At 54.3% G+C, this 23,095-nt stretch overlaps 9 protein-coding genes across 9 annotated transcripts; 4 read left to right on the forward strand and 5 right to left on the reverse strand.

Annotated features, from left to right (window-relative positions):
- Nucleotides 1–176: 176 nt before the first annotated feature.
- Nucleotides 177–455, forward strand: MFIFM68171_10665 (uncharacterized protein; the record flags this gene model as incomplete). The annotated part of the gene is made up of 2 exons (XM_071066084.1): nt 177–207; nt 265–455. 2 exons carry the CDS (start codon nt 177–179, stop codon nt 453–455), a joined length of 222 nt encoding a protein of 73 aa, XP_070922185.1.
- Nucleotides 456–774: 319 nt separating this feature from the next.
- On the forward strand, nt 775–2,491 carry MFIFM68171_10666 (uncharacterized protein; the record flags this gene model as incomplete). The annotated part of the gene is made up of 6 exons (XM_071066085.1): nt 775–1,128; nt 1,186–1,329; nt 1,380–1,383; nt 1,437–1,562; nt 1,623–2,262; nt 2,311–2,491. The coding sequence occupies 6 exons, from the start codon at nt 775–777 to the stop codon at nt 2,489–2,491; spliced, it is 1,449 nt and encodes a 482-aa protein (XP_070922186.1).
- Nucleotides 2,492–4,188: 1,697 nt separating this feature from the next.
- TIF5 (eukaryotic translation initiation factor 5) lies at nt 4,189–5,526 on the forward strand (the record flags this gene model as incomplete). Its single annotated transcript, XM_071066086.1, has 2 exons — nt 4,189–5,181; nt 5,242–5,526. 2 exons carry the CDS (start codon nt 4,189–4,191, stop codon nt 5,524–5,526), a joined length of 1,278 nt encoding a protein of 425 aa, XP_070922187.1.
- Nucleotides 5,527–6,657: 1,131 nt separating this feature from the next.
- Nucleotides 6,658–8,847, reverse strand: MFIFM68171_10668 (uncharacterized protein; the record flags this gene model as incomplete). The annotated part of the gene is made up of 1 exon (XM_071066087.1): nt 6,658–8,847. The coding sequence occupies one exon, from the start codon at nt 8,845–8,847 to the stop codon at nt 6,658–6,660; it is 2,190 nt and encodes a 729-aa protein (XP_070922188.1).
- A 513-nt stretch (nt 8,848–9,360) lies between these two features.
- Nucleotides 9,361–10,185, reverse strand: CAB5 (Dephospho-CoA kinase cab5; the record flags this gene model as incomplete). The annotated part of the gene is made up of 1 exon (XM_071066088.1): nt 9,361–10,185. One exon carries the CDS (start codon nt 10,183–10,185, stop codon nt 9,361–9,363), a length of 825 nt encoding a protein of 274 aa, XP_070922189.1.
- Nucleotides 10,186–11,009: 824 nt separating this feature from the next.
- On the reverse strand, nt 11,010–11,914 carry MFIFM68171_10670 (uncharacterized protein; the record flags this gene model as incomplete). Its single annotated transcript, XM_071066089.1, has 2 exons — nt 11,010–11,537; nt 11,669–11,914. The coding sequence occupies 2 exons, from the start codon at nt 11,912–11,914 to the stop codon at nt 11,010–11,012; spliced, it is 774 nt and encodes a 257-aa protein (XP_070922190.1).
- A 1,492-nt stretch (nt 11,915–13,406) lies between these two features.
- Nucleotides 13,407–14,508, reverse strand: MFIFM68171_10671 (uncharacterized protein; the record flags this gene model as incomplete). The annotated part of the gene is made up of 3 exons (XM_071066090.1): nt 13,407–13,577; nt 13,661–14,137; nt 14,221–14,508. The coding sequence occupies 3 exons, from the start codon at nt 14,506–14,508 to the stop codon at nt 13,407–13,409; spliced, it is 936 nt and encodes a 311-aa protein (XP_070922191.1).
- A 1,022-nt stretch (nt 14,509–15,530) lies between these two features.
- Nucleotides 15,531–16,303, reverse strand: TIM23 (Mitochondrial import inner membrane translocase subunit tim23; the record flags this gene model as incomplete). The annotated part of the gene is made up of 2 exons (XM_071066091.1): nt 15,531–15,593; nt 15,650–16,303. The coding sequence occupies 2 exons, from the start codon at nt 16,301–16,303 to the stop codon at nt 15,531–15,533; spliced, it is 717 nt and encodes a 238-aa protein (XP_070922192.1).
- A 740-nt stretch (nt 16,304–17,043) lies between these two features.
- Nucleotides 17,044–22,181, forward strand: MFIFM68171_10673 (uncharacterized protein; the record flags this gene model as incomplete). The annotated part of the gene is made up of 9 exons (XM_071066092.1): nt 17,044–17,171; nt 17,224–18,065; nt 18,119–19,109; nt 19,187–19,417; nt 19,466–19,712; nt 19,764–20,068; nt 20,121–20,623; nt 20,688–21,379; nt 21,441–22,181. The coding sequence occupies 9 exons, from the start codon at nt 17,044–17,046 to the stop codon at nt 22,179–22,181; spliced, it is 4,680 nt and encodes a 1,559-aa protein (XP_070922193.1).
- Between the last annotated feature and the right edge of the window lie 914 nt (nt 22,182–23,095).

A 23,095-nucleotide genomic window follows, 5' to 3' on the forward strand; every position in this document is an offset into this window, starting at 1 on the left:
GAAGCTGAAGCTGTCTATTTAATTCCCCCCTGGTCTCGCTTCTAGTCCGGTTAGCTCGACACCTAGCATCAGCTCCAGCCCCCCAGCTCCCCAGCTCGGAAGCCAAGAGTCGCCGTTTCTTATCGGCCTTATCTCCCCGCAGCAGCATTGCATAGGCACTCGAATCAAAGTCAACCATGTGCTTCGGTACAACCTGCCCGACTTGCTGCAAGTCCCCAAGCCCCTTTTCCGCCGGAGAACGAAGGACGTCTAATACTTTAACAGCCAAGAAGACGTGGCGCGGCTGCGGCAGCCATGTCCCCTCCGTCTTCGCCAACGTTCCCGAGGACCAGTGGTGTACCTGCGAGCCAAAGGTCGAGGTCGACGGCAAGTCATATCCGCCCCAGGCAAAGCTGCAACTCGGGGTGCCGTCGTGGTTGAAGGGATTGGTGGGCGGGAACAAGGCCGAGAAGTAGTGCGCAGGCTGTTCAAGGGTGGTGGGCGTTCAATTGGGCCTCAGTCTTATTGTGTAAACTCGTTCAGTGAGACAGATATCAATCTTGAAGCTAGTGTGTCAATCAGAACATCTCTTCTGTCAACAGGACGGCACCCGCGGACAATACAAGTGTCGGTGGGCCCCGGGGGTCATCCGATGACACAGAGGATGCCGGCCCGTGCATCCCGGACCCCTCCGCTCTAATCCGTCTCTAGCCTCTTTGTGGCTCCGATGACACCGCCAGATCATCTCACAACCAAACCTCACCAAGGCGAGATAGACAACCCCACGCCGGCACCATGTTCGCTCCGCTACTCATCAGCCTCTTACTCGCCCTCATTGTCGCCCACACCCTGCGGCAATCGCTCTCCTCGCCCCTCAACGAGATTCCAGGGCCGTGGTATGCCAAGTTCACAACACTAATTCTCAAGTGGCACGAGTTCCGAGCAGAGAGAACCCGATACATTCACCGCTTGCACTTGGAGTATGGACCGGCAGTGCGCGTCGCGCCAGACGAGGTCGCCTTTGCCTCAGCTGGAGCGGTCAAGGAGATTTATTGCTCCGGGGGGAGTGGCTACGATAAGACTGATTTCTACGACCTGTTTAGAGTTTATGGGAGAAGGACTATGTTTACCACTCTGAATAAGGACGACGTAAGATCCTCATCGGAAGTAAAGTCTTTTTCGCTCTTCGATCTGATCAGACGCTAGCACGCCAAGAGGAAACGCATCCTCGCAGACCGCTACGCGAATACCAACATCGTCCGGCCGCAGTCGCTTGACGGCATCGCCGGGCGGGCAGCCAATTTTGTCAAGAGGTGTTTCGAGTCCGTGGGAGGAAGCCTTGACCTCTATGTAAGTCCGTCTCGGCCACTCGGTTGAGATGCGCTAACCAGATGCCGCAGATATGTGAGTGGCGCGCAGCTGCTCGCGTCCACATCTGCACTAACCTTGCAAGCCAGGCCTCCACTCGTACGCCTTTGACTGCGTCACACATCATCTATTCCATCCACACGGAACCAACTCCCTCCTGAGCAGCAAGGATGAGGAGGTCATGCGAGAGGTGACGTTTGACGACAGCCTGCAGAGTGAGTCCAAAGCGAAACCCATCCACGTGGCGCTTGACTGACGCCCTGATAACGTCCTAGACCGGTTGGTGGCATACTACTGGCCGACTATGCACAAAGTGTTTGGCAAGATCCTATACCTCTTTGCCAAGCCACGGGAAACACCCTTGGCCGACCACTTTGTCCTCGACACAAGTTCCAAAACGGACACAGCGCCCTTTACGCTCCTTACCCGCCTCCGAGGACCGAACTTTCAGCTGGACGAGTTGGACATTGCAGCCGAGTGCCTCGATCACATGGCGGCTGGCATTGATACGACTGGCGATGCTCTCTGTTTCTTGATGTGGGAACTTTCTCAGCCATCCTCGATCCACTACCAGAGGAAGCTGCAGGAGGAGCTCCGTGCCAACCCACGAGCCAGCTTTGACAAGCTCCCGTACCTCGATGCCGTGGTCATGGAAGGCCTCAGGTGTTTCCCAGCGATACCGATGTCTCTTCCCCGCTATGTGCCTTCTGGCGGCCGTACCATCGACGGCTTCTTTCTTCCTGAAGGGACCACAGTTAGCTGCCAGGCCTATTCGACGGGGCGGATTGACCGGAACGTGTTTCCAGACCCGGATACATTCCGTCCTGGTCGATGGCTGGAGCCAAAAGGGGATGCAGAGAGGAAGAGACTTTTCTTCGCCTTTGCGACGGGTGGCAGAGGTTGTGTTGGCAAGCAGTACGTTACCGTGTCCACATCCCGAAAATCTCGCTAACATGCGGCCAGCCTGGCACTCGCCGAAATGAAGATGCTGCTCCAGGCCGTATACTCCAAGTTTACCACGTTTCCAGGTGCTACCATGGCGCCCAACGGCATGCAAATGTCGGATCAACTGATCTCGTCGCGCCCGCAGGCCCAGCAATGCAAGCTTCGCTTCGTTCCAATCGATTTGGCAAATGGGGAATAGAAGGCATCTTATTCATCAGACTGCGGCTGCCCTACGCCGGTCGGCGCATCGGGTTTTGCATCCAAACAGCCCAAGCGATTTGTCATTCATCCCACTGTCAAGCGGGCGCGGGCGCGGGCGCGGGCGCAATGTCCCGGTGTCACAACTCGGCTGTCGCTTCCCGGCCGCATAACAACCCGAGTCAAACCTTGTTTGAAAGAGCAGATTGTGCTAGACAGAAATCACCTCTCGAATACAACCAAAAATACTCTGAGCCGGAATGGCAGGCCAAGTAGTGGCAGTAGGAGCCCCGAGACAGAGCGGGATGACCCGGTAAGAGAGAAGAAGCATCAGCCACCTCAGCCCTCAGGGGGGGCATGTTGCCCGGCTCTGGATGACAGGTCCAGGCCCGATCCTCATCAGCCGTCCTCATCCAACCGGGCGCGGGGCGGGGTTCGCCCATTGTGTTTCGGGTCCAAGTTGGGGCGTTCCACAGTGGCACATGGCTGCAAAGGTCTCGACGCGCCGGTTGGGACGAGAGGATCCGCCCGCGAAAATACTTTTTTCGCTTTTTTAGTACGTGGCACGGTGGTGCGGTAGCATCGTTTTGGGACTGCACCCCGCCCGCAATATAAGCCATTTTGTCAAAAATCAAAAGGAGAGGCAAACCGAGAGGTCCAAGAAAGCCTTGGGGTTGCTTTGCCGCACGCAACCGGCGGAAGCAACGGAACAAATGGCCAAGAGGACGGCGCAAGCGGGCGAGTCAGAAAGCGCGTGGGGCTTCTAAGGGAGGCAAAACTTCCCCCGACTCCGGTAATGGAAACAGGCCGGCTTTGCGCCCGGGCTTAGCGAGGGATGAGGCAACGAGAACCACACGTTTACCGCGGTTGCCTCAGGCCTAACCCCCCGCGGATCTGTGCCTGACCCCCGACTTTCTCCACCAAAAACTGCCTCACTCCGGATTTCTCAAACCTTTTTCCTTTCTGCATCAGAAAACTTTCTCCATCACCCACACATCTCTCACTCTTAAAAACAAACCCCCATCCCCAAATCTCTTCCTTTTTGGGAATTTTAAAGCGTTATCCAGCACTGACAGCTGCGTTCGCATCTCTGCACCCCTTCACTGCTTTGTCCACAACTGGACAGCCCGTCGTCCGCCAGTTCAACCACCCAACTCAGGCTCTCCGCAAGACTCGAACAAGAGAAATAAAAAGAAGAGAAGAAAAAGAGAACAAAAAAATATCCGCACCTTCTGGTCGGCCGTGGTTGCAGCCCGCCTTCTAGCCGTCAACACTCCCGTCTTCACCAACAGCAAAAATACGCCACCCAAGGTCGATACGCAGCAAAGCGTTGTTTATGTATCAGCACGACAAGGACTCCGTTTTCCGACACTCTCCGCTCGAGTTGCATCCGTTCCGCATAGCGCGGAAACCTTGTTGTCCCAACATCAGTTCTGACGGTTGAAGGACCTCCGAGTCGTCGTCTTTCAGCGTTAATGCATGCCTCCGACTGCCATCAGGTCTACCCTATGTCAACTCCGCCTCCCGCTTCCTACTGACGCCACGGCTCGTCTCGCCCTTCCAAGAGTCCTTCGCAACAAGCCCGCTCGTGCTCCGCGCGGAAAGTCTGCTCTGCTAGATTTTCTCGGCTAAGAACCAACATCTCTCGTCCACCCATCTCAACCAACGCTCAACTTCTCAACCGTCAATACCGCAAAAATGGCTGCTCACATCAACGTCCGTCGCGATGTCAGCGACCCCTTCTACCGCTACAAGATGGAGCGCCTCCAGACCAAGATTGAGGGTAAAGGCAACGGTATCAAGACCGTTGTTGTCAACCTGAGCAGCGTTGCCCAGTCCCTGGCCCGTCCCGGTTCCTACCTTATCAAATACTTTGGCTTCGAGCTTGGTGCCCAGACCAACATCGATCCTCCGGATGATCGCTGGATCATCAACGGTGCCCACGAGGCCGGCAAGCTCCAGGATCTCCTGGACGGCTTCATCGGCAAGTTTGTTCTCTGCAAGAAGTGCAAGAACCCGGAGACCGATGTCCACATCAAGGACGGTCACATTACGCTCGACTGCAAAGCTTGCGGTCAGCGTACCGACGTCGACCTGCGCCTCAAGCTGAGCGGTTTCATCCTCAAGAATGTGCCCAAGAAGACAAAGAAAGACAAGGCCGAACGCAAGGCTGCCCGCAAGGCCAAGCAGAACGGCAAGGCCGACAAGGAGAACGGCTCCGGGGGCGACGACATCTCGGACCAGGCCTCCCCCAATGGCGATGACAAGGGCATTGAGAGCGACGACGACGCCCTGACCCGCAAGATCAAGACTGAGGCTCAGGGTCTCGAGACCAAGAAGGTTGAGGTCAAGGACGACGAGTGGGCTGTGGACATGAGTGCCGAGGCTGTCAAGGCCCGCCAGCAGCAGCTTCCTGACGAGTTCAAGCAGAAGCTGGTCCTGAACGGAGACGACGAGGACGAGGACGGCGAGGGCGGTGGAAACACCGTCTACGATCAGCTAGGCACCTGGATCCAGGAGCAGGCCGAGGAGAAGGGTGGCATCGATAACGTTGACGACGTCGATATCTACGTCAAGGCTAAGGAGCTGGGCATCGAGTCCAAGCACCGCACACTTCTGGTTCTCGTCCAGACCGTTTTTGACGAGAACATTTGCGCCCAGATCGGCAAGCGCGCCGGCATGCTGAAGAGGGTACGTCTTGAATTTCTCGCTTGTGGCATTGACACGCACCGCTGACTCGTCCTCTTCTAGATGGTCTCCTCTGAGCGTCACGAGAAGGCTCTTCTCGGCGGCACTGAGCGTCTGATCGGCCACCTTGGCAAGGACCAGCCTGAGATGTACGACAAGATCGTCAAGATCCTCCAGCTCTACTACCACCACGATCTCGTCTCCGAGGAGGTCGTCACTAAGTGGGGCTCCAAGGCTTCCAAGAAGTACGTCGATCTGCCGACCTCCAAGAGGGTCCGCAAGTCTGCCGAGCCTTTCCTCACTTGGCTCGCCGAGGCTGAGGAGGAGGACGACTCTGACGAAGAGTAAAGCTTGGGACTGCGTTCCAGCGTCAATCGCTAGCAAGGGTTAGGCTGGTTGCCAGCAGGGTTTTTAAAGTTGTTATTCTTCCGGATCCAATCTCCTCTTTGCATTTTTATGGAGGGCAAACAGGACAACCTTCGCTTCTCTCACGGCCTGCTTCACTCGCGAACTCTCTGTTTTACCCCTAGCATGGATGGTCTACAGAAAAGGACTTGTTGCTTGCTTGGGTGTATGCTAGTATAGCTTTTGGTGTTAATCGGAGGATCTAGTTTTTGCTACAGTTAATCACATGCCACTCAACTCAGTCCATTGTATAAACGTCACGAGCTTGCGGTTTGTTCCGGTGCTAACATAGGGTCCGGACACACCAGCGAGTGACCGGGTGTCTCTTTAGGATAGAGCCGTGTCTCCCTGTGAGAGGGCCGGTGAAACGGGATGGGTATGAGGCGTAGAGTACTTGTCGTGCTGTCTTGGATGTTATGAGCTACACCAGCGAGTGTGATGGCGGCTTGATTGATCAGGCATCTTCTGCTTGATGAGGAGAGCTAGGTTCATCCACTAATGTTGTCCCCATCCCGGCACTGCTGCACGTATCTCCTGGGGTGACGTGGACAAGAGATCGGTAGGTACCGCTTCACTAACGGAGAGATAATCTAGGCTGCGTATCATGAGCATTCCTGCACACTCGATGACCGCTTGAGATGCTGTTGAGAATATATCTTACAATAACTAAGGAAAGCACAAGGCGCCCCAGGTCGGGCTATATATCCCCACTTCCTGCCGCCCTCTTGCTCGTAACAGAACAAACTCAGCCATCCCTTCTCTATTGAGCCCCAAAATAGAAAGAAAAGAATAAAACATGGGTAGAAAAAAGAAAACTCGCCGCCGCCTTCCCTTCCCTAAACCCAAACAAATAAGCGAAACCCAACCATCCACTACCCGAAGAATACCAAGCAAAAGCAGAAACCCTCCACCAACACCTGCAGGCCGTTTGACCCTAGGGTATCATGAACAGATGACAAGCCCTTCAGAAAGGATGAGGCTGGAAAGAAAGATGGAAGAAGAGGAAAGACGGCAGTTAACTCATCCGAAAAAACGCCGCCATCCACGCCCAGCTGCTCGTCCCAAAGAGCGTGCCTACCACTCTGCTGTTATCTGAGCAGCAGAGGGATCACCCCAGTCATTGTTGCCGTTGCTGGTATTGCATGTGTTCTCTCCGGCCCCGTCGTTGTCATTATTATTGCCATTATTTCCGTCTCCCCAGTTGCTGGTTGTGTTGTTGCTGTTGTTGTCCCAAGTTCCATTTCCGCCGTTTTTGTTATTGTTGTTGTCACCTCCCTCTAGCCAGCTGCCAGGCATGCTCTGCGTGGGATCGGGCCGGGAAGGGCTTTGCTGGGCGGGGTCGCCCCCCCCTTCTCCGGCGTCTTTATCGGGCTCAAAAGCGTCAGTGACGGTTGCGTGCTTGGACTTTTTCGACTTGGATCTGGACCGGGAGCTGGAGCTGGGCTTGACGTGGCCGAAGTGGACTGGGGAGAAGGATGAAGGGTTATTGCCGTTGTCGTTGTCGTTGTCGTTGTCGTTGTTGTTGGGGCCACTGCTCCAGTCATTGCCACCGTCATTTTTACAGTTAGAGTTACCGCCCTGGCCGTTACCATCGCTGCAACTGTTGTTACTCTTGTTGCTGCCGTTCTGATCGGTGTTGTTCTTGCTCTTGGTGCTGTCCTGCCTCACCCAGCCGCTCGGTTCCGGGCTGTTCCACTTGCGGCCGGACCCCTTGGCCGATTGAAAGCCAACCCAGAGATTACTTTCAGAGTTCTTTTCCTTCCCCTTTGGGTCAGTCTGTGTCGGGGCTTTCCCGGTGCCTTTGAGTGGGCTCAGGGAGAAGCCTGCCAATGGGTTCGTGTCCTTCGAGTCGGGCGGCATACCGGAGATTCCAAAAGTCGGTGCGGGCGCTAGACTTCCAGAAAGCAGTGGGGCCGGCGGGCGGTTGTGTGGTGCCTGGTAGGAGGCGTATTGTGAAGGGAAGCCCGCCCAAGGCGGATACGGTGGGTAGCCAGTCATTTGCTGGCCTGCCTCCCTCTGGGATGGTTGATGTTGCAGGTGAGCTGTCTGATAAGGCGGTATAAAGGTGGGCGCTGGATACGGCTGAGAGAGCGGAGGAGGCAGTCCACCTGACTGGCTGCCATGCGTCGGCCCCCAGCTGTGAGCTGGATACTGTGGCCTGGCCGGAAAATTAGCGGGGCCATAAGGGGCTCCCCAGTAAGGACCATGATAGACCCGGCAGACACCTCGGTCGTTGTCGAAGTAGGAGTTGGGAGGAGGGTCCTGTCTAGGATCCTCAACCACGTGCTCCATCTGGAGAAGCCGTTCGCGGGGCGACATAATCATATGCGGATGGCGGTGACCGGAAGAAGCCTTCTTCTCAGACGACGCCTCATTGACCTTTGCTTTGCCCTCTTTTGAATTCTCATCTTCTCCTTTGGCCCCGTCCTTGGACTTCTCTCTGTGCTTCTTAGGTCGAGAATCGCCGTCTTTGGTCTTGTTGTCATTCTTAGGTTTGTCCCCGTTCTTCTTCGCCTCAGAGCCGTTGTTGCCCGTGCCCGTCCCGTTATCCTTGTTCTTGCCTTGCTGCTGGTTCTTTTTGGATGGCTCTGGCTCAGATTCCTTGTCTGTATCGACTGCAGACGAGTCGCTTACAGCGGCTTTCTCGGTGTCATCCTCCGTGTCTTTCTTTTTCTGGCCCTCTTTATCCTCTTCGCCTGATGAAGCTTCCTCGCTCTTGCTGTTCTTGGCTATCGCCTCAACGGCCTTTGCCAATAGCTCCCGTCCCGCAACACAACAAACACAGGCGCAGTTCTGATGTGAATTTTTATCGGCAGAGGAACCACCATTGCCGCTTGTCTTGTTGCTCGCGTTCTTTGACTTTCTGCCATTGTTTGGCTTTGTATTCTTCTTGGTTTTCTGGGCTTCAGAATCTTCGCTGCTCGCATCAGCACCACTCTCCGTCTCAGACCCGCCACTGCTCGACTCAGACTCCGACTCCTCCGAGGAAGGCTCTCGTGGCTTCTTCATAGCAGATTTCAAAGGTTTCTCCTCAAAGCTAACCCGCTTGTTGTCCGGAATGCTTTCCGGTTTAGCATTCGTGCTCTTGGGCTTCTTCTTTTTGGACTTAACCCTGCGCGGGTATGTCACAGTAACGATGTCGGTATCTTCCTCATCGTCGGTAGAAAGCTCGATCCGGATCGATTCGCGCCGTGTAGATGGATTCTTCCGATTTTTGGGGATGTTCTGCCCGATAACCCATTCAAACACAGAATGCGGAGGCATGGTGAAGGCTTTTTTGGAGGACATCGAGACTTGAGATGTTAACGTACAATAATTGGCCTGGCAGTATTCATTGTGTTCTTACCTGATGAGATGAAGAAGCAATCTGGACGAGAAAGACTCAATGGCCGTGATGCTTACAATTCCGTGTGCAAGAGAGCATCAAACGGGTCGAGAGTTGCTGGATAAGGTAGGTATTGTGCTATTCGACACCGAAAGGATCGCCGTAATGTCTTCCGCTAGGTGACGGGAATAGATCGTGACTGGCAAATCGGCACCGACGGCTAGGGAAAAGAAACGGATGATAAAAAACGAATAATCGCCCAAAATCGCCCCAAACAAATGAGGACTGTTTTGCCGTTGTGGGCATTTAAAACACGACCAGCCGCTTTGGGGCTCCTGAAATGGCAGAAGGAGGGGCAACCGCCTCGGCCCATCAACAGCACATTAAGAATCAAGAAAATACCGCTCCAGCAACATCCAGAAACCTCGCACCGTCCAGACTCGGACTGGACCTCACAGCTTCGCCCTCCTGTTCAACTCCTGTTCCGCCCAAGCCTTATTGATCCTCAAATTTCGCCAGTAATTCCAGACTCCCAACACCACCGCCGCGGGGGGACACACCCAGAGCAACCAACTCCACCACCTCGGACTGCACCTCTCCAGCTCGTTCATCGCCTTCCTTACCTCCCCCCTTAGCTCCTCCATCCCGAGATCATTCCACACCACCACCCCCCTCCCCAGGCCCCTCGCCTCGCACCTCCTCGCCTTGTCCCTCACATCGCCCTGGCTCTTGACGCGATTCTCGGCGTCCTCCCTGGTCAGATGCTCGTCGCGCCTCCGCAGCCGCTCCATCTGCACCTCGGGGTCGCTGACGGCCACGACCATGACGGCGCCGCAGTAGCGGTCCAGCCCGCTCTCGAACAGCAACGGCACGTCCAGCACCACGGCCCTGTGGCCGCCCAGGTAGCCCCGCACCACCGCCTTGAACATCTCCCTCCGCACGGCGGGGTGCACGATGCCGTTCAGCACGGCGCGGTCCTTTCGCCGCTGCTCGTCGTTCCCGAACACCCGCCGCCCCAGCGCGGGGCGGTTCAGCGGGCGGCCCTTCCCGCCCGGCCCGGCCTCGGGCATGTCCGGGCCGGGGGCCACCAGCAGGTCCGGGGTGGAGGGGCCAAAGTACGAGACGATGGCCTTGTAGCCGGGCGTGCCGGGCTCGACGACCTTGCGGGCGAGCAGGTCGGCGTCGATGACGGGGAGGGAGTAAGGGGGTTGGGAGAGGAGGGAGGAGACTGTCGATTTGCCCGTGGCGATGGAGCCCGTCAGGCCGATGAGGAGCATTTCTACCAGCTATTTTTATGAATGGCGTGGATTTGAAGGTGTCTTCGTGTTAAAGAGGTCCGGGGTGGATTGCAGTGTACATGGGTTCATCTCGAGAGATGTTCGAGTCGACAGGTGTACAGTACCGGACGATGGTGGGGTAATGAAGATCGACTTTGCCGAGCTTCAGTGGTCTTGGCATGCTCGTCATCGCCGTCCAATTGGCAAGCAACACCCTGGATGCCAAGCGATTTCCCGGACAGCGGTGTGTCAGTCTGCATGTGACAGAAGCTCCCCTGTTCTCAGCCTCATCCGTCTGTTTGGGACGTCCATTGTTAGCTGCTGCTTTGTGTAGATGATGCATTTGTTCGCATTTGTTTACACCAGCAATTTTTCCGAGATCCCCAGTGTGTAACGGGCGCCAGCAACCGCTCATTGAGAAACAATTCCCATATCTGAAAGCTGCCCTGCTATCTACTGCCCATGTCGCCTCGTCATCAATCTCATGGCAGAGCCTTGTGCAAATCACTAAACCGAACCAAGGCCCGGAGAAACCTCCAACTTCCTCGAAACTAACTCTATGAAGGACCCAGTCAGATGTTTCGCTTTGTGATGCAATCCCAATCTCGGTGAACGCCGGGTATATATGCTTTGGATAACCCGAAAAGACGACGTAGAGGTAAGAAGGTCCATGGCGCAGCAGCCCAAAAAGAAGAAAACGTGAATAAAACCGGCGGGAAGTCGTCGATATCATTGCTAGAGGTCTTTGATCAATCGGTGTGCACTAGACGACAAGAGAAGGGCTCGGAACCCACCGAAATTTGTGTCTTGGTCCGATTAGAGCTTTACTCGGAAAGGCGGACAGCATAGAAGACTCCCTCGTTGGTGCGATACCACCGCGCCTTAAGACGGTCAATCACGCGACGAGGAAAGACTGCCCAGTGCCCGTTGAGCTCTCGGAACCAGTACAGCCGGTGAGGGTCGAGGTCAGCGGGCGTAAAATCCTGTGGCTCATAGCATCGGTTATTCTGAGCAATCCGAATGTTTTGAGCCATGGTCTCGCTGGCCGTCAAGCCGACGCCCATGGCAGGCTCAACGTGCACCGGCGGCTGGGCGGGCAACGAAGCCATTGGAGGAAGGTTACCTGTTTGAACAGGAGTCTGAAGCATGAGTGGTGGGCCGGTGGTTGGAATACCATGGGGCACAGCAGCACCCGGGATGACCATTGGCTGTCCGGCCGGCTGCTGCACCACAATAGGATTCACTGGCGCCGTCATTGGAGCCACGCCAACAGACGCCATGGGCTGCATAGGCTGCATAGGTTGCATGGGCTGCATGGGCTGCATAGGCATCGCTACGGGTACTCCGGTCGCCTGGGAAAATCAGTTAGCTTACGATCACAATACTGCATATCAATAAAAGCCGGCCGATGTTAAACTGGCAAAAGGATATAAAGATCAAGACCACTCGGTCGCATCAACCCCAGCGTTTGGTTAGGACTAACCATGACAGAGGCCGGCTGCTGGATAGTGTAGCACACTCCGGTAGGAGGGACCCCAATTCCAGCGTCAAACCGCGGCACGTAGTGGTGGATCATCGGGCCCAGATCGGTGGGCGGGACCGGGGGCTGAAAATGAACGCCATTGGGGTTCACCACCGGTAGAATGGCAGGAGGAGGCGGTGGTGGAGGAGGTGGCGGCGGCGAAACCGGCTTCTTGGCCGGACGAGGAGGATTCGGCGCCACTCCCATGATGTACGGATTTGAAGTCGATAGTATAATCGTGGGGAGTTATGGTCGCTGTGAGGTGCCTCGGGGGAAATCGGTAACGGATGTGGGAGGTGTAAGAAGGGGATGATAAAAACCCGGAAAAAGAAATAGGTAGGGGGAAAGTCGATGGAAGGGTCGCCCGAAGCGCCTTGGGGGATTGGAGTCGGGTTTCTCTGCGGCGGATGATTCCAGATGCGAGGGTGGATTATTCACCACGCTGTCTCGTCTGAGAAAACTACGCGCTTGTAATTGGGACCAAGTTCCTGTTTCTTCGAAGCAGGTGATTCCAAATGTAAATATGAGTCATACTTTGACTCTTCATGTGCGAAGTGTAGGCGCTCAAACATGAGTAAACGCGAGCACCTTGTTGTGGGAAAAGGTAGGGCTTTGGAAGCGGGCTTTTCTGTTTCTTGCCGGGCATGCGAACCAAACGGCGAGTGATGGTGGGTGTTATGATGTAACGGAACCGCCCAAAAGTATTCAAGACTAAAAGGAAAGGCACGAAACCTTGTTCGGTAAAGGGAGGAAGGAGCACTCTGGTTCAAGGACAGTATGCACTGGGTCATGACGCCAGAGATAGCCAACCTGATCAAAGCTGATAATCACGTTGACCGACCAGCTGGGCTCGTAGCATTCCTTCATGCAGTTGCTGTCCCTCATCAAAGGTCTGGCAGCCACAGACTCGGCCGCACTTGCAGGCCAATCGTGGCCCAATCCTAGGGATATTGTAGAAGCTGGGAGAAGATCGAGAAGATCGGCTTACCGTGTCGCGGAGAATCCATTCGTGGCCGTTCCAAACATATTGGTACTGGCGAAAACGCTGTCGGTTGCCGCGTTCGTACTGAGCCTTTGAGAAAGCGAAACAAGGAAGGCACATCTTGGCGAGTGCTCTACGGGTATTAGTTGCTTGGTGTTGTGTTGTGTTGTTGCGGTGGGAAACAAATTGTCAGCGAAGCAGCTAGAACAGGCAGCCGGCTGCTTTAACCAGTTGAACGGCACGGAAGATCAGGAGGGCCTGGCGGGTTTTGGATAACCCAGCGTGGATTTCCTTGACCTGTTGCGAAGAGAAGTTCGGCAGGCAAGTGCACACGCCGCTGAAACTGTGTTGGTGAATGCTGCGAAGTAGCCAATTTCCTGCCAGTCTATGACTGCCCAGCAAGACTGCAGAGCCTAAATTCATGCAGAAATTCACACGATTCTTCCATTGACGTATGTACCGTTTGTAGATCGCTCTGTATTCGTATTTTGACAGGATCAGTCGCCCATGTACAAGTTTACGAGAACGGCCGTATATCCGGCTTGGTCAAATACTATCATGATTCAGGAGTAGGCAGCGAATCAATTCGAAGCGTTACCCTGCCAATATCAAGAGGGGCATAGAAAACCAAACATGCAAAACCAAGAGAGGTGGCGTGTACTGGTATTAACACTTATCAGATCTGTGGACCAATTGGATGTACAACTGTCGGTCTCCTCAGCTGCGCTCTGAGCAGCGCATAGAACTATCGCAAACTTCATCGAAGTACGCCTTGGCGATGGGATCTGCTTTGATGGCGGCCTTGTAAAGCTGATTGTGGTACTGAAGCTGGCGCTCCTGTAACTGACGGATCCGGGAGCAGACATTGTAAAAGCGTAAATGCCATGTCTAGAGCGCCGGTCAGTCTACGAGAGATGGTACGGCAATTGAAAGTGCGAAGGCATCTTAGGGTAAGGATCAGCAGGACTTACCCGCATGAAGACCGGAAATTGGCCTCGCTCTCTGGCTAGGCGCTTCATCTTGCTGAAGTCACTAGCCCGTGACAGCGGTGTCCAATGCTGGTCCTCCATCCGTCGACTGCCCTTCTTGCCGTCATAGATAAAGTAAGACCACAGAGCCTCGTTCTCGACGGCCTTCGGAGACTCCAACTCTTTTATCATAGCCCGAGCTTCGCTCTTCCCGTCCTCGGGGTCGTTGATACGCTTCAGCTCTCGGATCTGTCTGGGTAGGAGAGCTTCAGTGTCGTGTTGAGGAGGCGAGGAGCCGTTTAGCCTCCCGGCGATGGCTTCTTCATTGCACTTCCAATCCATGTAGTCCCATTTCATGTTGACATGGCCGTATTCGGTAACCTCCGAGATAATGAACCTGAAAGCTAGTTTGCGTGGATCATTCGAGCGGAGCGCGTCAAAACTCTCTTGCATGAGACGGTATTTGGCAAGTATCCGAACCTGGGTATGTATGATCAGTCTTCCATACCACTTCTTGTATCTAGAGTAATTATTATTTCAAGAGAAAGGAAAACGAAATCTACCTTCTCGAGAAAATCGAGCCTCGAGGGGTCCGCATTTTTAAGGTAGGGCAAACACTTATCCCTAACTTCATCCTCCAGCAACTTGTCAACTTGGAGCATAAACGGACGGGAGAGCGAATTGGCAGCCCAGGACTCAAGCTTCCAGGTGAGCTTCAATAGATCGCCAGGAAGGCCCTTCTTGTCGTCATCATAGGGGATGAAGGCATGCCCGCCCTCCCGATCGGGTAGAATGCATCCGAGCTGTCCACCTCGACGGGTCTCCCAGCTGTAGCACATTGAACCCATCATTGCTGGCAGCTCGCTGCGGGATAGTCGTCCCAGCTTCGCCTTCCATCGCTTCACTCGCTGTAAGGCGAACTCCTCTTTGATTTGCCCGACGGTAAGTTGTGATCCTTTCCGAGGATCGCTCTTCGACGTTGGTATTGGGGCCGGGGCTGAGTTTGCCATGACCTGTGCGCTTGAAGGGCCGTCCGAGAGAAGGGCAGGTGAGACAAGGGTGCCGGGGATGGGAAATAGCCAGCATTCAGCCTTAAACGACTCGGAGAAACATCGTTGACGGTGGAGGTTCATCGAAGGTATTTTGGCTCAGCTCGATATCTGTCGATTCTCGGCATGAGATTTGTGCAAAGGTTGCAGTGTGAGATAGGTGGATTGGGGGGCGGCGCTGTGGGAGCAGGTGAATTTGTGTAGAGGGCGGCAGCTACTGCCATGTCAAGGCGTAGGTGTAAAGGCGCGTGCGGGCCTAGGATGAACTGCAAAGGGCTTTCTGGTTCCGAAAGACCACCCAAAAAACAGGAACCATAAAATAGCCATACAAAGGAAGGAAGTGACATCAGGTTGCTGAGGTGTCTTAGCTGTGTGCAAGTAGGTGACCGTTATTCCAGCGTCAACCCAAGCGATGAATGTAACTCCAAGAGCCCCTCATGTTGCGGCTGGAATCATAATTCAGTCTTTGACTTTCCTTCCACCAACACTTCAGACAGCACAGCCCAGAGCAGTCAAGCAACCTTGACAGCTGCACCATCAGGGTGATTGAAGCCTTCCGGATGCCTTGTGCGCTCAACCGAGGCGCTCTATGACCATGAGCTACTATTATACAATTTCCATGGGAGGAGAGATACCGCGCGCTATGCATGCCCGCCCCACAAACCCCCAGCCAAGTTTTCGTACATGTTAGTCCTCGAGGGACCATTCACACAACAGCTTTGTAAAAGAGTGCTGTTCTCTATCGATTAAATGAGAAAGTATGATGACAGGAGGAAGCCATGAGTCGTATCGCAATGCGACTATAGTCAGTGCAAGCTATTGTTTCACAGCGTCGCGTGAGCTTCGGCATGAGGCTCCGGGATAGGGAAGAAAGTCCTCCTAGCAATCTACGTGGATGTCAGCAAGCGTCGTGCTGGAAACGGAGATGTTCGAACTGGCTTACCGCCCAGGCTCCGGCGATGGATGCCACGATGCCCCCAGAAATCATCATCGGCCGAAGGCCCCTTGTGCTCTTAAACAGCATACCGCTCAGAGCGCCAGCCGCGATTGAGTTGGCGGCATCGTTCTTCCCCCTGAGATAGCCAATGTACGAATTGATGCAGTTGTAGCAGATAGCAACCACGCCGGCCGAGTTCCCAAGGAACGGGCCTCTCCGCGTGACCGAGTTAAGCACCGAGTTCAGCCGCAGCTTCGGAGGTTGATCGGCCGACTTCCTCAAGCCTTCCTGCAAACCCCATGCGCCGCCTATCGACAGACCCAACAAGTACGTAGTACCGGTACCATAGCAGAGATCGTCGGTGAAACCGCGAGAGGGTAGCACTGATTGCGAACCAGGCAGCTCAGAAAGTGCCGAGTCTTCCAGGGAAAGGTAGTCTAGCGTGTCCTTGTTCAGACCGGCGAGGGGATGTAGTTGTGTCGGATCGGCGAAGGAAGAGCTGCCGAGGAAGGAATCGACGCCCTGGGCGGAAGAGGGGTCGAAGGGGGTCGGCTCGTAGTGTGATGGTGTTGGCGAAGGGGCGGACGGCGCAGAAGGCGGGCTGGACGACGAGGTCGGTGACGACGATTTGCGTCCGGTCAAAGCATCCCAGATAGACATTTTGAAGGAAATAAGACCAATTAAACCAATAAGTAGTTCAACCAAGGATGGAGCTGAATGAAGTGGATGCCGTGCGAGGGGTCGGCGACGGTTCGTTCGCGGATGCTGTTCGACGCTGGCGGGAGGACCTTGGCCAGGCTCAAGTCCGCGATCGATAAGACGTCAAAAAAAATTTACGGGCAACGGCGATGGTCAGTGCGCAGCGCGATAACCGCACTGACGGAGGCGCTTCAGGTTGCTTGGCATGGACATCTTAAAACAGAGGAAGAAGGAGGAATATTACCAAGAGCTTTTCCAAGATGCATTTAGTATGAAATGTTCAAGTATTTCTATAAGGTCTACGTAGGGGCAGGAGCTATGTAGATGCTCTAAGACTAACTTTTGGGGTTCCTTTTTTCCATCACTCTGTCCGAATACTACTATTAACTCCCAAATCGAGCTAGCCGAACTTGGCCCAAGGTGTGCCGAGGTGTGCATCTCCTTCATTCAAGGTGAAGCACGTTGAGGTACAGTACGTACCCCATACATGCCCAAAATTTCTCCCTCGTCGTTACTCAGTGAGTGTCGGTTCCGCACAGCGCATCCCATGCAGAGAGATAAGCGAGCTTCGGTTTCGATGATTTTGCTTTGACTAGAATCTTATATTGCAATATCTCTTCTTCCTTCGCCTCTGTGGAAAACAGAACCCCTCGACACCTCTCCTGACATTACCCCTCCATTAGGCTGGGTGTTTGCCAATCATGGACGCTACACAAGACGACCAAGACAGCACTGGTGCTCTATTGTCTAGGGCTGGTGCAGACGTTTTCGAGAATGCGAACACAATCACGAGATGGTTGATGAGTCAATCGGCAGAATCTCGACCTCTGTGAGTCCCCTCAACCTCCCAACAAACCTCAAAATCGACTAACACGCATTAGGGTAGCCCAAGAAATCTTTCAAAAGCTGATTCTGGAAGCCTCCCAATCGCGTCAATATCATGGAAACGGCCACGCCTGCGTCAAGCTCTGCAGCTTTGTCCAACAATGTGCCAAGTCGAGCGACGGCGCCTTGAGACGATGGGCTTTCACTGAGTCCCTGTCGACGGAGCTGTTCCAGTTCTACCTGGAGTGGTATGAGCACGATCCCCATCGAGCCTTGCGGTTGGTTCTGGATGTGCTGGTGATGTCCTCGACCTCAAACCCCTGCCCTGAAAGCGGGAGGTCAGTGAAGGGGAGCATCTTGGAGACGCTTGTCTCTATAGTTTCCCGGCAATCCTCAAGGCAACTAACGAAGTCAGGCTTGCAGTGTCTTGACCACTTCTTAAACAAGCGGGTAATCGACCTTACTGATATCTCCTTGAAATACAGGGACGTGCAACCGTCCGTGGCCGACCTGCCCAGCCTCTCGTTATGGAGATCGTTCGCATTCCATCTGTTCTCATGGATGGAGCTTACTTATGTCTGCCCCTTGGCTGGAAAGTGCCTTGTTCACATATTCCTGGGGCTACGCAAATCGGATTCTGCAGGCTTCACTTTCGAACATTGGCGAGAATGGCTTCAAGAAGCGCTGGTGATGAACCCGGAGATCCTAGAAGACATCAAGAATTATGTGCTTGCGCCTATCTTCAAGAAAGACAGGAATGCATCGTTGGGGCTTCTGGAAATTTTCAACAGAAGCCAGCCTTTGACAGCCATCGACCATGAATTGACCGACCAGGGCCTTTTGCTGCAGTTGGCTACCCTCGAGCTCGGGAAGAAGTTTGGGCTGGTGGAGGAACCTAGTAAGTCATGCGGACCTCCGAGCTGACAGGATACTAATAGAATACATTGATAGGCAGTGGAGGCGACATCTCCCAGCAGTTAATGACTACTGTTACCCTGCAAGAAGCCGTTTTGGACGGGCTACTTGCGCACCCTTCGATATCCGTCAGGTCCAGCGCTTTTTCGTTGCTGATATCATCCCAAGCGACAACGAAACCGTTCTCTGAGGTGTCTTTCTGTCTCTTGAAGAAACACCTCGCGGCTTTTCATTCGGATTACGACGCTAAGGTCCGTAATGAGGTACTGGGGCATACCAAGAACTTGATCAGGCGCGCCAAGAATGTCATCACCGTTGCCCAACGGAGTGTTTCTGCGTCCGTCAACCGGCAGAGTCAGCAGCCTCGCGGAGATGGGGTTCAGTTGCCCGGGAAAAAGAAGTTGGGCCCGGAAGCTGGGTTGAAGGATGATTTTGAGGCAAAGGACGTCCTTGACCGTCACGAGGCGTTTCTGAAATGGTACACAGACTTCTTGAAGAGCGAACTTCTGCCTACTGCGTCGTATCAGCGACACATCACCGCACTGAAGGCCGCACTCCTGGTCCTCAAAGTCGGGAAGCATGCGGGCGCCACAGATGATACTGTCGATGGGGACATTGCACAGGTAATATACACTGACTCTACTTGGGTTCGGCTTCTCCTCGATCTATTATTGGATCCGTTCGACGACGTCAGGGACACTGCATCGGCACTTCTGACTATTCTTCCTCTAAAAGCTGTGGAGGCCGACTCAGTTTCCAATCCAACTCCTACAGCTCTCCTCACAGACATTGAAGAATTCTGTACCAGGGCCGCAAAGCTGGCAGATAGAACCGGGAGAGCCGATCATGGTGATGGAGCTGCCCGGTCACAAGGCCTCCTATGCAGTTGGCTAAACGGCCAAGACCCGCAGATTTTCCTTCTATCAGAGATCCTCAAACGGTTGGAATCCAAGATTTCGAGAGCGGAGCGGGACTTGGGTCACGCAGCCATCGAAAACCCTGTACATGCGGACTTTGCAGCGATTAGGTGGGTTCGTTCCGAGCTGAGGAGGGACATGGTGTTTTGGTTCCTTTCCACATCCGAGGCTGACAGGGACTTCATAGTCATGTTTGGCAGGTTTTGACCAAACAGACATACACTGAACATCAACAGGATGTTCTCCGGCAGCTACAGCGCCAAATCTTGGTCTGTTCCAGGCGAATATGGCTGACGGTTAAACATGTTCTCTGCGATGACTCACCGGAAGGCCATCTGCCAGAAGAACTTGAGGATATTGAGGGACTGGACACCAAAGATTTGCTAAGCTACAGTTTCCGAGCGGTGCATGAATCGAGGTATGGCAGTCGATCGGGAGCGTCGAGACATTTGCTGACTATCCTAAGTAACCTTTTACGTCTCATAATATGCACGTTGCGGTTGAAAAAAGCACCAGGCGTACCTTTCCCACCACTCGACGTCTTCAGGGATACAGGCTACCTTACGTTTGAACAGCTCTCTAACTTGCGGCACCGTGGCGCATTCTCGACAGTGTCATATACATTCACAAACTGCTGTCAACTTACCCAGAATTTACGAGCGATCTTTCCAGACATCGCCAAGTCAGAAAACCTACTTCGTGAATGGTATCAGGTATGATTGCTGATCGTAGACTCGCAGTGCACCAGTATTGACAATTCCTAGGGAGCCATCGCTTGTATCATGACGCAGGCATCAACGACCCGTCGATCGGCGGGAATTCCATCTCTTATCGCAGCGGTTCTATCGGCAAATGCGAACTCGCCGTCCTTCGACGAGGTATACGGCACCCTCGAGGGGATTGGCAGGAAGCCTGTCCGCATAGCAGAGACAGACGGATCAAACCTCCCTCAAGTTCATGCTCTCAATTCCCTACGGGAGATTTTCAGGAGCTCGCTCTTGAGCAAAAAGGCTGAAGGGTACTTGGCCAGAACGCTCCACTTGGCAGCAACGAATCTGAAATCCGAAGTGTTAGTCAGCTACTGCTCAGTTGCAATGGTAATCATCGCTAATTGATCCTAGGTGGGCAATACGGAACTGTGGCCTTCTTCTCCTGAGAAGCCTGATAGATTCCCTGCTCGGTACGGGTGAGAGCAAATCTTCGATCGAATCCGGGTGGGACGGTCATTCAGTCCGTATCTCGTACAACAAGTATCCCACATTGCCGGGCGTCATCCTCGGTTTGTTGCGGTCGGCAGACGCAACCTTGGACAACATGGCACATTCTGCCGCAGCAGAGGCAGTGTTTCCTGCACTGGACATCATCCGACGTGCGGGGCCCCCCGAAGAACACCGAGACGAGTTGCGGAAGCATATTGAGGGATACCTTGGCAGCCGCATCTGGCATGTCCGAGAGATAGCTGCGAGAACGCTATGCTCGTTCTTGCTACAGGAGGATTGGGCCACAGAGATTGGAAGGCTCCTCGTTGAAGCCAACAACAGCACGAATCGGCTTCATGGGACCCTCCTAACCTCAAGGTTCGTCATCGAACGCAAGGCTGACTTGGGCATTGATCTCAAATCCGGTAAGTGTTAGCAACACCATCTGAGAGTTTATACCGCAAGCGATCACTGACCGGGCGACGGAAGATTTGGAATCTGTCAAGTTGCTCCTGGCGCAGCTTGCTCAGAAACTAGCGATTTTCGAGCGTTGCGCAGAACTCCAGGCAGCATATCTTGAGATCCTCAATCTAATCACCAGCCTTGGCTGCCACGAACAAGTCCAAAAAGCAGGCATGCCCGGGGCCATAGTGGGACAGGGAGTTATATCTTCGGCTTTACTCGAAACGCAGGTTGCTCTGAAGTCGGTATATGATACGGCGGCATCCGGGGATCTGAACGAACTGCGAGCCCGCTTGTTGAGAACGATAAATGTGAACGTTAATACCGCAAGCAGGATGCTCGAAGCGATTCCTAGAGCTTGGGTCCAGTCCAACAACGCCGGCTCCAGATCAGGACTCTTCGACCTGTATCTCCAGGTTTGCGACGCTTCAGTGGCACCCGAAATTCGAACCCAGGCTCTGCTGAACTTCAGGTCTCTAATGGACGACGTCCTCAACCACGGTGATGTTGCAGAATTGCCAAGCCTGGAACATCTACATCGGTTATGGACTGAACTCCAAAATGGAGATATTAATCCCGCTCTGTCAAACGCGATCGTTGAGACGAGCGGAACAATCCTGGCCGCGGTCGTGTCCTGCGATTCAGGCAGCATCTCAAATCCGGAACAGAGGTTGAGGAGCTGGGGAGACATGCTTGGTGAATGCTTGGACGTGGATAATGTAAGTCGAGCAATAAATCACTGTTTTATACTAAGATGTATTCGCTAAGTATGCCCACAAGCCGTTCGACGCCAGGTACTCGGCAGTAATAGCGCTCAAGTCCTTCTTCACTGGCCACAGAAACCACAAATGGGACACCAAGTATCTTCCCGCCCTTTCAGCGCTCTACGACAGCCTGATCGATGATGATGACGAAATCAGAGAGGTAGCTGCCAGCGCCGCGTCCGGCGTCATTGGCACATACACGGTCGCTCCAACTACAGCTGACGACCTCGTCGCATGGTTACGAGACCATTTCGGAGATGCTGAAGAATTCAGGTCCCGCGCGGTCTGCAGGATGGCAGGGCAGCCATACCGTTACTCACAAACGTTTCTCCTCCCGACCCCTGCCGATGAACAGATCCGCAGAGCCATGGACTTCGACAATTCCCTATTTGCTGCCGAGGAGCAGAACCTTTTTATCGACGAGGTCAGGGAGACTACGAGATGGCGGCGGGCTTACGAGACTCTACAGCACTCAGGGGGTGATGCACCGTCATTTCGTCGTCTGAGACAATGGGCCGAGACGGGTCTGAGGTACCTTGTTGAGCTTGCTGCGCAGAAGGAGGATGGTCCGCTTGGCTGGACGTCGGACCAGCATGTGTTTGCGGCGTGTGCTCGCATCCTGCTTTGTGCCGCGGCGGTTGCGGAAACCGGGGTCCCGGCGATTACAGGACTGCTGAACGAGTTTGTGGCGTTGGGGGAGAGGGCCCGGATTCATGGTTCGTTGCTGGAGATGGCCAGATTTCCGTCCTCGGTTTAAGCGACGTCACCCCTGAAAATCATGTGTTGGCTCGAACCCCTTTTAGCCAGGGGGGCAATTGAATGCTGACACCCCCTGGAACTCGAGTGCCGAGCCCAAGTGTGCCTCCGGAATTCCCGAGCGTTGGGCCGTATCGGCGGGTCTTGGTCTCTGCAGCCGGCCGGTGCACCTTCCGGGGCCCATCTGTTGAACTAACTATAGAGGCGCTGGCAAGCACAGACCTATTCATGCACAGTCTGTGCAGTCTGTTGGGCTCTGTTGGCTTGCGCGGTTCCAGCCTCACCGAAACCCAACAGAGAAGAGGGCGACACCGAGGCAAGACCGGCATGTTGCAATACACACCTCATTGTATTTAGTGAAATTCGAATTCAGAGACCAGGGCCCTGGGTAAGGTATTCTTGGACATTTGAGGCCAGTCTTGATTTTCTTCCACACCAAAACTGATGTGGCGTTCGGCAACTACGTGGCAGCCACGTCCAGGCGGGCCGGGGTTGACTCGGCAGTCGGCTGCCTCCAGCCGATCCGCTGGCCGCCCGCCGTAGTGGAGATCATCGCCCCGCTCGCCCTCCGCCCCAACTCCCGCCTCGCCTCGGCTTGCAGCTCAGTCCCCTCGATCTTCTGTTGCATTCCGAAAACAAGGCGGCTAGACAGGCGGAAAGACGTTGGAAATCGAGGAAGTCAAGTGCCTTGTCTCTCTTGGTCTTGTCCCCCCCCTTGTACGCCAGACTGCAGGTTTCAGCTTCGAGTGTCGGTCCTGGTGTGCGCATGACAGGTTGCGCTCCCCTGCTGTGCAGCCCTGGCTGTGACGTCAACCTGTCGAGGCTAGGGGCGATGCGCTCCGAACAATCGACCCGTTCCATTGGTAGCGCCCGAGACATGGACCACTTCCGACTTTGCAATGCTCGACACGATCG

The sequence above is a fragment of the Madurella fahalii genome (assembly GCF_045866475.1).
Source record: "Madurella fahalii IFM 68171 DNA, scaffold_6, whole genome shotgun sequence".
Classification (NCBI taxonomy): domain Eukaryota; kingdom Fungi; phylum Ascomycota; class Sordariomycetes; order Sordariales; genus Madurella; species Madurella fahalii.